The sequence below is a fragment of the Delphinus delphis genome, chromosome 9, assembly GCF_949987515.2.
Source record: "Delphinus delphis chromosome 9, mDelDel1.2, whole genome shotgun sequence".
NCBI lineage: Eukaryota > Metazoa > Chordata > Mammalia > Artiodactyla > Delphinidae > Delphinus > Delphinus delphis.
Window position 1 is genome coordinate 21,834,202 of NC_082691.1, and position 12,146 is coordinate 21,846,347.

A 12,146-nucleotide genomic window follows, 5' to 3' on the forward strand; every position below is an offset into this window, starting at 1 on the left:
GCCCGGAATAGTTCTTACACAACTGGGAGCTAAGGGTGATGGATGCAGCTCATGGGGCAAATGCCACAGTCTCCCACGCTTCTTAGTGAGTTTCAGTAGCTTTTGTTAAATAAATGCCTCTCAATTTCTTGCACACCCTTAGGTCAACTTCCAGACACCGTAAATGGTTGTCTTAGATAATTCTGACCAGTTTGATCAATGTTTCTTTGAGAGAGAGGATTCATCGAGCTCTTCACACTACCATTCTGGAAGTTCCGCCCCCTGGAAAGGGTCTATAATTTATAATTGTACTTATTTGCTTTAACTTACAATATAAAGAAAATAATTGCAAAATACCAAATATGCTTTTTTATGAATAATAAAACTACTGAGTGTAGTTTTAAGCATTCTGTAATTTCTTTTGTGTCTCTCTCCTTGAACTGTGGGCTACTGTAGGGAGGCCCTATGTCAGTTCACTTGTTTCCATTGTGCAGGGCAGTTGGTGGAAGGTAATGGTCTCTTCAGCCTTAAAACAAAATACTATATGTGTTTCTAAACATGTGATTCCATAATTACCTTACCCAATGGCTTACCTCCAGTGGCTATCTTACTAGGCTAGTTTGTTGGCTAGTTACAAGGCTGGCTCCCATGTGGCCTTCCTAGTACACACATACTCATATAAGCCCACACTCACACACACAACCTTTTCCCAGTTAATTTTCTCCTTTAAGAGTGTCCATATGAAAAGATTTTTTTTTTTTAACCAGTTAGACTTTAAAGGTACAGTGCCTATGTCCTACACCCTTTTTAGGAGCCAATGACAATGTTTGTGATACAAAATAAATTATGTATTGGCTCAAAAATTCAGAAAGAAAACCGCAGAACCAAAATAAATGTGTTTAATTAAATATCTATAAAATCTAACATTAGGTCAACCCACCAACAGCAACTCAACACTTAAGAAGTTACACATGGGGGGGTTCCCTGGTGGCACAGTGATTAAGAATCCGCCTGCCAATGCAGGGGACACAGGTTCGAGCCCTGGTCTGGGAAGATCCCACATGCTGCGGAACAGCTAAGCGTGTGCGCCACGACTACTGAGCTTGCGCTCTAGAGCCTGTGAGCCACAACTACTGAAGCCCACGCACCTAGAGCCCGTGCTCTGCAACAAGAGAAGCCACCTCAATGAGAAGCCCATGCACCACAACAAAGAGTAGCCCCCGCTTGCCACAACTAGAGAAAGCCCATGCACAGCAATGAAGACCCAACACAGCCAAAAAAAAATAACAAATTAAATTAAATTAAAAACAAGAAGTATAGGGAGGGTGGGAGGGAGGGAGACGCAAGAGGGAAGACATATGGGAACATATGTTTATGTATGACTGATTCACTTTGTTATAAAGCAGAAACACACCATTTTAAAGCAATTATACCCCAATAAAGATGTTAAAAAAAAAAAACAAGAAGTTACACATAAATTATATAGTGAGAAGTGGAACCTCCTCAAAGGTTTTAAATATCCTGTTCCCCATATTTCACTCATACATAAAAAAGAGGGTTGTGGGACTGGAACCCAGGCCTGGCACCAGCTTGTAGGGCCCTCGTGAAAGATCCCAGATACTTTCACAAAGAGATGGTTGCACAGTGCATTTAACAATGTTTTCCTACCCTGATTCTGGTAGAGAAACCATGAAACCCCACTCTGTAGACTCAGGCACTTGCATGTTCTCGGTTCCATTCATTCATTTGCTCACTCAGCACGTATATGCCAAACACCTACACTGCGCCTGGGGTTCTACTGGCTGAGGATACAGTGAAGAACAGGGTAACCCAGGCCCTTTCCTCACCGGGCTTTATACCAGCTGAGGAATAACATTCTTTTGATCATAATAAATAAATGTACTATTACAGCCGGTAATATGTTACGTTATGAAGTACAGAGTTGTCTGGGGGGTGCGGTGTATGTGGGTATCCGTCTTAGATATAGACTTCAGAGAAGGCCTTTTTATGGACTTTTAAGCTTTTCAAGGCCTTTTTATGGATATTGAAGCTGAGGTACGAAGAAAGAGTTGGAGTGAAGGAGGGTGGGAATGAGGAATGGCCAATGCAGAGGCCTGAGGAAGGAAAGGGGTTCATGCGTTTATGGAAACAGAAGGCGGCCGGTGTGGCTGCAGCAGTAGGAGCTGGAAGACGGTGCTGTGAAAAGGGGCTGATGGGAGGGAAGCAGCGTCAGACAGGACCTCAGGGGTTGTACCGAGGGTCTTGAATTCTATTCCACTTGAAAAGTTTTGAGCACCAAGCATAACAAGAGCATGTTTGATTTTTTAAAATGATCTCCATGGGAAGTAGATGGATAGGGGCCCTGAGTGGAAACACAGATGGGGAGGGGGCGGTTGGAGTTTCGCTGTAGTCCGGCTGAGAGATGGTGTGACCAAGACTGGCGGGATAGGGAAGGGAGAGGAAAGTGGATGGACTCAAGAAATATTCTGAGCTAAGAACAACAGGGCATTGAGAAACCCAAATCTTATCTTTAGTTCTATTTTTTGTTGCCATGTCACCAGCAGTCCAGTTAAGTTCAACCTAATGCAAATGCTCATTGCATTATGGTAACACTAGTGTTTGATGTTGTGTTATGATGTCTGTTAGCTACTTATCACCTAACTCAGAGAGTAAATCAAAAGTTCTTTTGCCAGAAATGAAAAAGGAATAAATACAATCACTTTGTGTACCAGATAAATTTTCATGTTTCTTTGACAGCAGAGGCAGAGGCATCGTGGTACAGAGGAATGATCATGGATTTTTGGAGCTGGACCACTTGGGTTTAAATCCTGACTCTGCCTTTAACTAGCTCTCTAACTTTAAACAAATTACTTAACCTTTCTAAACTTTAGTTTGAAATGGAGATAATTCCTGTTCACAAAACATTTTCAGGAATAAAATAACTGATGTACAACAGTTGCTCATAAAAGATGCTCAATAATTATTAGTTCTCTCACCTTACAAATAGCCATCCTAGTCATCTATACTCTGTAGGTTGTTTGCTAAACCTAGAAATACGGTTGTTTTACAACTGAAAGAATTTCACTCAATTCCTTCCCTCGATTTACAGATGAAGAAATCACAGCCTTCATCTAGAGAGGTAAAAGAACTCGCCCAAGAACTCAGAGAAGAACGGAACTAGAACCATTTTCTCTGAACACCTACCATCTTTCTAATAAGCCTTATTGCCTCATATGTTTCCTAATGTTTAACTGAAAGATTTTATGGTACATCCAAATACCCATTTTATCTCTGCTTAAAGCATAAAGGAGGTGATGGCTAATAGTGGTCCTGTATTCCTGTGTTCTCTTTGCTAGTTACATGCTATGGGGAAACTTCCTGGAACCAGGATGGCAGAGTTAAAAGCCAAGTACACCTTACTGCATGATACCGTGAAAAGGTATGCTATTTACCGGCGTGAAGACACCTCTACTCACATCTCTACTTCTTACTTGTAGTGGGACCTGTCTTATTTTTCATTTTCCCAAAAGCAGACTCTGAGACAAAGATTTGAGTTCAAGCGTTTTAAGAAGTATACCAGAAATTATTGTGAGACAGTGGGGAAGTGAGATGGGGAAGGGTGCTATCCGGCTGGGGGTGTGTTAATCTTCAGGTTAACATTGCAGGCAACTGGGGCTCAGTCTCACTGAAGACTCTCTGAGCGACTGTAGAAGACACCTCAGAGCTCTCCCACTGAAGGGTGAGGACGCTGGCATATTTGTTCACTCATTTCCATCCTTCGTTGATCAAAGATTGCTTCTGGGTAGGCGAGCTCCTGGCACTTCTAGCTTACCCTGTGAGAAGTCAAGAAGTTCCATTGGCCAGAGAAAGCTCTCAGGCAGAGGCATAGAGATGCTGTTGCTATATATGATAACTGTCCATCGAAGCTACAGGTGACCCCTAGAGTGTGCCAAGGGGACTTCGGTGAGGCCCTGACATTCTCTGCTACAGCACACTCCTGTAAGATTCTCTCCTCCCCACCTTTCTTCATCACTCAGAGGTGTAGGTTCTGTGACAAGCCCAGCCTATATCTGCTGAGATTCCTGTCTTTACTTCTCACCTGTTCCTCCTATCCCTGGCTACTCGCCTTAGCCCAGTCCTAATTAGCAGAGGTCAGAAGACGAGGTTTCAACAGAATAATTCAACAAGGTTTCCTAAGCATCTGCCATCAGCCACTGGGAATCAAGGGGGAAGGAGAGTGAGAAAGAAGGGGAAACCCTGTTCCGCTGCTACTCCCAAGCCTCCTTCTTCCTTTTCCCCGCCTTCTGCCTCATAGCTTTGCATGACATCTTCATTAAAATCCAAGCAGAGACACAGTGAATGGAAACTCCATCCTGTGATTCCCCAGCCATCCTCTCCCCCGATCTCCAACCATTACTCCTACTTCTTTTCTTGCTCATGCATTCGGCTACTCTGAGGATGGGAGCCTGAGGGAGGAGTGAAGGAGAAGAGCAGAACTGCATCCCTACGTTCCCTTCACTTTGACTCCACCCCATACGCACTCAGCTCCCTCTCCGTTCCTAACCAACCTCCAGTGTCAGAGAGACATGCAGGACCAAGGCTATGGCTGTGTTGCAAAACCATTACTTCCCTTCTGCTACCACATCTTACCCCCTCCTGACCCCTTAGTTCCCTCTTTTGTGATTACAACCAACACCCACCACTCTCTCCCACCCCACTGCCTGGTGGGTGGGAGAGGCATGAAGATATCGACTCTTTACTCTTGCTGCCGGGGCTGTAGCAGGGCAGATATAGGCTAGAAATGCTGGACTGAAATTGAATGAGTCTTCCATAGAAACCACATTATAAGAGTTGTTAAATTCTCTTCTGCTGACACTATATTTCAAGTCCATGTATGTAAGTTACCACATGTCTTCTGGCTGGAACCCTAACCACCTTGTTCACCCACTTTCTGAGGGAAAACAGGCACTATGGCCCAAGCCAATGCCTTACAATTCCATAGTTGAAGACTCATGTTAAGGACATGAGGTAACTTCAGATTTACAAAGTATATACAAGGAAATTGAACTGTAAGAAATAACTCCAGCTTTCATTAACGGAAATTGCATCTATTATCTTTATAGCTGTTTTTGCTATTTGGTACCTAACATAGCGCCTGGAGCATAGGATGTCCCAATAAATGTTCTGCTGTTGAGCAAGTGACATATTGAAGCCTGAGAAAATGGGTGGGGCTGGTAACTTCAGTTGAGACAGGCTTGATTAAGTGATTGGGCATCTCTGCAAATGAGCAGAAACCTGAAGATTTCTCCCGGTGAGGAAAGTTGTTGGGGAGCGCGCGTGCGCGCGCGCACACACACACACACACACACACACACACACACACACACACAGAGCTGCCTTTAAAACAGGAACTGGCAGGGTCTTGCTTCCAAACAGGAGAGATGGCAAATGTGAGGAAGTTGGGTTTCTGAGAAAGATAAATCAAGGCTGCCGGTAAGGCTGGAGCTGATGTTAGCGTATGATGCAGCATAGGTGAATGATTTCTAGAAGGTTACTGGAGATTCCATTAAGTCCAGTTTCTATGTTCATTCAGTTCTGCCTCTAGCCAGATGCTTAACCCTTTTCCCAAGATAAAGCCAAAGCCATAGAATATAACTGGAGTTGTAGGAATCGCCCTCTGCTCTGACATTCACGTCCAGCTGTAGCCAGGCACTGATGTTATGATCAGAAATCTGTAAATTAACTGAAGTCCATAATTTTACAGGAGAATTTTTCTTCCTAGTTTCCTAGCAAAGTGTCATTAGAAAACGTACTGTCTTTTCTTATCACTAAGGAAGAAAAGGTTTTCCTTCAATCAGGTCATGAGAGTCCAAGAATTCGAGAAAGCCAGGGTTGCTGGGGCAGCTGGAGGGAGGACCCACTCTTTTCATTATTATTCTTCCCACCCTTGGAAGGTCATGATCATTCTTTAATGTCAAGTGCAAACATCACATTCCCATCCAACTAAGCCTTTCTCTGTCATCTCCCACCTTCCTGATCAAGACACTAGCGGTAGCACTTGTCAGCTAGTATTCCCTCTGCCTATTCACGTCTGCTCCCCTCTGCTAGACTGTGAGCTCCATTTGCCTCTAGTACCTAGTGCAAGACTTGGCACAAAAATGCCACTGAATTGAATTGAACCTAGGAATGGAAGGAACAGGGGCAGCAGTGTGGACATACTCCCTCCACTCCTCGCTAGAACCCTCCCCACAGGAGTTACTAAAGGTATTGAAGGTGTACACTTCTCATTATGCAAATCTCTGTTTTTATGGGACCCAGCATGCAAGAGTCAGAGGTCCAACTGCTACAGGAGGCCAAACATTTCACTGAGCAAATACAACAGCAGGAGTTTCACCTGAAGCAGGCTGATAATTTTCCACAGGCATTCACCACCGAGGTCTCCAAAATGAGAGAAGAACTTCTCAAGTATCAAAATGAATACAGTGCAGTGGAGGAAAGAGAGTTCCATAATCAGTACAGGTTGAATAGGTAAGTACATGATTCTCTCAAGCTCGCTGAAGACAGATACAAGCAGAGGTGTTTCCACATAAACGAAATGAGAAAAATTAGACTAACTGAAGAAGGAATTTTAGGTAGAGTATGAGAGAGCAGTGTTAAGAGGACGACAAGCCTAGCTCTTTCCTTGATTCCCTAGAACAGGCAGTCCCTGAAAAAGAAGGTTACACAACTTGCAGTAAGAAGCTCAGGTGACAGGGAGACGCTCTCAGGGAGAGGAGATCCCTGTAGTGGTTTCCGTGTGTCAGGAAAGCCATACCCATCAGGAGCTGCAGCCAAAGAACACACTCCATAGAACCAGGACTTGGCACACACTCTCCGCCTTTCCAGCCCTGGTGGTGGCCCCTTACCCTCTTGCGATATCAGATCCTATGTCTGCATGGCCGGTACCCCACAAGCACTTGCCAAACAAGCTGTATGTGAATGGAGGGTCACATCTGTTTCACTTGATTCTTCTAATATAGGAATGGGGACCACATAGTCAACCCTATTCTCCTATTACCAGACTATTCCTTAGGATCCAGGAAGAAAGTGATACCCTTTTGGAAGACACATTCACTTATCCAAATCTGGAGGATGTCATTCAGCGAACTACAGCAGAAATGTATTGCTAGAAGGGATAAATGTTATTTCTAAAATCTCTTCTAACATTCCTCCTGTGAAGAGCAAGTCAGTGAAAGAGTTTGTTCAGCAAATCACACTATTTAGATTGAATTTCAAAACAACTGCAAAATCCAGGTTTTGTGCTCTGTGCTGTGCCTGGGTACCGGAGAGAAAGCCAAACCACCACTCCTAGAATTTGTTACCATTTAAGGTGACAGAACTTTCTCTGGCTATTTTTAAGAGTAGGTAGAGTTCCCTCAGAGTGAATGTAGCTCAGTCCTGCCAAGAGATAAGCGAGTGACTTCGGTGACCTTTGGAGGACTTTGCCCACCCTGGTTTTGAATCCTCTCTTTGGGGCCTATTATTTCAACCGGGGGAAGAAGAAGACTAGCTTAATCAGGAGAATTATATTCAGGGGGAAAGAAATCTGAGTCCTTCTTTGTCTTTCAGTCTAAACTTGTTTCAGGCTCACCAGTGAGATCTGTAGAAAGAAAGCCTAACTATTTCAGTGCCCTGTAAGCACTCTTTCAGTTGAGAAAATAATGAAATTAAAACAATAGGTGGCTGTTCATTAGTACTGAAAATATGAATGCTTGACATTTCCACGAAAGGGTAAGAGGACCATAAGTCAGTTGATATTTAAGTTGTTTAAAATTTCCAAGTATTCCTGCCAAGGGGAGAAGAAAAAAAAAAAAAAAAAAAGACCAGAACTCTTGCCTTTTAGGTATAGACAGGCAAATTGTTCACTGAGCTGCTTGGGATGGAGCTGGAGGTGGAGGACTGTACATAGTGACCAACAGTAAACAAGGACATTCAAAATTAACATTTGCAGAAATGTTTAGTGTGTATTCATGTTGGATTTGTTAACATGTTATACTGTAGCTTACGCAAACTCCCCTGCATTCTCAAATACTAGCAGCCCAAGAATTAACAAACTTATTTTCATAAAAATAATGGTGATACCAAAAGAAATACCAGGAAAGAATTATAGGCTGTATACTTCATTGGCTTAACATTACATGGTATGGAAACAAATTCACTCAACACTTCCTCCCCAGGAAAAAAGTAGATATTTCCATCCCCACATAAAAATAAAGAAACTAAGCCAGGGAGGGGGAAAAGAAAAGAAAAAAAACTATTCATCCAAATATTCAGATGATATTTTTCAAATCAGCATAACAAAATCTCATTTTATTCAGAGCCTGAATAACAGAAGCCCAAATAACTAGCACTCCCCCACCCCAGCATCTTTAGGAACTTCTGACTCACTGGCAGCTACTAAGAACAAGATACTGTTCACATATGCTAGAGAAAAGATATTCCTCTATAATTTGATTTTCTTATGTTTTCACATAATATAAACTCCTATTAAATGCTAATGGCGAGCATAATTACACGACTGGTTAATAATTAAATCTGTTACAACAGTTCCTGGTTTGGGATTAATATTCATAGATGATCTCTTGATAAATATGCAGTTCAGGAAAGAATATGTAACTTACTTAAATAAATTAAGTAAATACATTACAAATAAGTAATGAAGTGATTAAATAAATACTGTTGAGAACTTATTTTAGAAACAAAGTAGAATTCATTATCTTTCCAAAAACTTTCCCCGAAAAGACTTTTTAGTATTCTTTTCAAGGTTTTCCTTGCCTTCACTTTGTTACGTTTTGGGGGGCTTCTCTGCTTACTAGTTAAGTCCTGAGATTTGGACGGCAAATCAATTGTGTCTCTCATGCTAAATCTGATATATTCTGACAAGTCTCCATCAGCTGGGGAAACAGGGTCGTGGTCGGTCAGTGCTGTCTGTCATGGGTGTGGACGTGGAGAGGGGGACACGTGTGCTGCACGTGTGCAGGACCATCACAGTGTGACCATGGCCTTGGTAACTATTTCCTCTGCCACAGCTGCTTCCCTGTTGGTGCTCACCCAGGGGTTTAGCAGTCATTTTCCATTCTTAGTCCAACAGTAACAGCACAATTGGAACCAAGAAACAAACAGATCCGGTAAGAAAGGAACAGAGGGATTATTTCAGTGATGTCTCTGGAATTCCAGAAAGTTAGAATACGACAGAGGGCCATACAGTGCATCCGGATTAGTAGTAAGGAACAACTCACAGCTGGAGCAGATTTTACCTTCTAAACATTAAAAAAAAAAAACCAAACCTTTCCTGCTCCCCCTGTGCCAACCAAGAACGGAGAGAGCTTAGAACAGGTTTTGCAGCGCATAGTCCTCATAACTGAGAGAGAAACACCCAAGATACACGTTTACAAGGCAGATCCAACCCTACAACTAACGATTCCACTTTCTGTCCGGGCCTCCCCACTCAAGGCAAGGTTTGAATTGCTTACAGACTTCCTGTGTGATTCTGAGTCGTGTCAGAGATTGAGAACTGTGGGTCCACAGAGCGGTCCTCAGCACTGACTACTCTAAGAATCCCCTGAGGCTTCTCTCAGTGGCCACTCAGTCTGTGCTCCAGCACCTCCAGCGATGGGGGCTCACAGCCTCCCACAGCAGCCCAGCCCAGCCCAGCCCAGCCCAGCTTCGGGCAGCCTGACTCTTAGATGGCTTTCGCTTGTATTGGTTCAGAAATCTCCCTTCTTACAACTTCCACCCATTCAGGCTGGTTCTACTCCTGATGTGGATGACGCCTCTCCCCGCTTGGCAGCACACAGGGCTTCCAGCAGTCCCTCTTCACCCACAAGTCCTTAAAACCAGAACCCTTTGATGACATGGTTTCAGTTCGGACTCTTGCTGTAGAAAAGGAATGAATCCTGAGGAGCTCTGACACTGAACCACCCCTTAGTCAGAAAAGCTGAAAATGTCAGATGTAGATTTTAATGTCAGTTTGAAAGTTTACAGGTTTATGTATATCAAGAAGCACACGTACAATAACGTTTTTTCATCCCAGCGATGCCACGCAAAAATGAGAACCCAAAATGAGAAAACAGACAATGCATAAAGATGTTTCTTACATTATTATTTATAAAAGCAAAAAATCTAAAGCAATCTAACTTCTAAAAAATAGGGGAATATTTCAATAGCAATGTATTCCAGAGGGAGCTTGATACTGAAAAGCACCCTGGAGTCAGATAGAGCTAGGTTTGATAGTCACTTCAGCCTTGACCGGTGAATTTGGAAGAGGTGCCTAACTCCTCAGTTTCTTCATTTGTACACTGAAGGTAACAATAGCCACTGAGAAAGGATCTGCAGTTTAGAAATGATGTTTGTGAAGACCGTGGCATATAGTAGGTTCAGTATATATTAGATAGTGTCAATATTAAGGATTATTTTATTATGGTACATCCACCCACTAGAAAACCTTGAAACTAGCTATTAAACTATTAATTATGAAGTCCGTTTTGCAACTTGGGGAACTATTTTAATTACACGTTAGGTAAAAATGGATTCAATAATATATACATATTTAATATAATTTCATTAAAATATATAAGGAAAATAAAAATGATCAATTGTGGTATGAGAGGTGTGGGATTATGAATGATGTATTTCTATAAATAAAAGTATACATCTTTTAAAGGAAAAATGTCAATGTTTCTTAACAAAAAAGAAAAAATCAGATGGCTTCACAGGCAAATTCTATCAAACATTTAGAGAAGAGCTAACATCAATCCTTCTCAAACTCTTCCAAAAAACTGCAGAGGGAGGAACACTCCCAAATTCATTTTACGAAGCCACCATCACCCTGATACCAAAACCAGAAAAAGATATTACAAAAAAAGAAAACTATAGACCAATATCACTGATGAACACAGATGCAAAAATCCTGAACAAAATACTAGCAAACAGAATCCAAAAACATATTAAAAGGATCATACATCATGATCAAGTGGGATTTATCCCAGGGATGCAAGGATTCTTCAATATATGCAAATCAATCAATGTGATACACCATATTAACAACTTGAAGAATAAAAACCATATGATCATCTCAATAGATGCAGACAAAGCTTTTGACAAAATTCAACACTGATTTATGATAAAAACTCTCCAGAAGAGGGGCATAGAGGGAACCTACCTCGACATAATAAAGGCTATATATGACAAACCCACAGTGAACATCATACTCAATGGTTAAAAACCGAAAGCATTTACACTAAGATCAGGAACAAGACAAGGATGTCCACTCTCGTCACTCTTATTCAACATACTTTTGGAAGTCCTAGCCACGGCAATCAGAGAAGAAAAAGAAATAAAAGGAATATAAATTGGAAAAGAAAAATTAAAACTGTCACTGTTTGCAGATGACATGATACTATACATAGAGAATCCTAAAGATGCCACCAGAAAACTACTAGAAATAATCAATGGATTTGGTAAGGTTGCAGGATACAAAATTAATGCACAGAAATCTCTGGCATTCCTATACACTACCAATGAAAAATCAGAAAGAGAAATTAAGAAAACAATCCCATTTACTATGGCAACAAAAAGAATAAAATACCTAGGAATAAACCTACCTAAGGAGGTGAAAGACTTGTACTCAGAAAACTATAAAACACTGATGAAAGGAATCAAAGATGACATAGAGATGGAGAAATATACTACGTTCTTGGATTGGAAGAAACAATAGTGTGAAAATGACTATACTACCCAAAGCAATCTACAGATCCAATGCAATCCCTATCAAACTACCAGTGGCATTCTTCACAGAATTAGAACAAAAAATTTACAATTTGTATGGAAACACAAAAGACCCTGAATGGCCAAAGCAATCTTGAGAAAGAAAAATGGAGCTGGAGGAATCAGGCTTTCTGACTTCAAACTATACTACAAAGCTATAGTAATCAAGACAGTATGGTCCTGACACAAAAACAGAAATATAGATAAACCTACACACATATGGTCACCTAATTTACAACAAAGGAGGCAAGAACATACAATGGAGAAAAGACAACCTCTTCAATAAGTGGTGCTGGGAAAACTGGACAGCTACATGTAAAAGAATGAAATTAGAACACTACCTAACACCATACACAAAAATA

General features: G+C 41.6%; 1 protein-coding gene across 1 annotated transcript in view; it reads left to right on the top strand.

Annotated features, from left to right (window-relative positions):
* CCDC146 (coiled-coil domain containing 146) overlaps positions 1-12,146 on the top strand; it is a 109,806-nt gene that overhangs the window by 57,749 nt on the left and 39,911 nt on the right. Inside the window, exons 2-3 of the mRNA XM_060020309.1 lie at positions 3,336-3,418; positions 6,298-6,507. Coding sequence (XP_059876292.1) covers positions 3,336-3,418; positions 6,298-6,507 — 293 coding nt within the window. The remainder of the gene's footprint in view (positions 1-3,335; positions 3,419-6,297; positions 6,508-12,146) is intronic.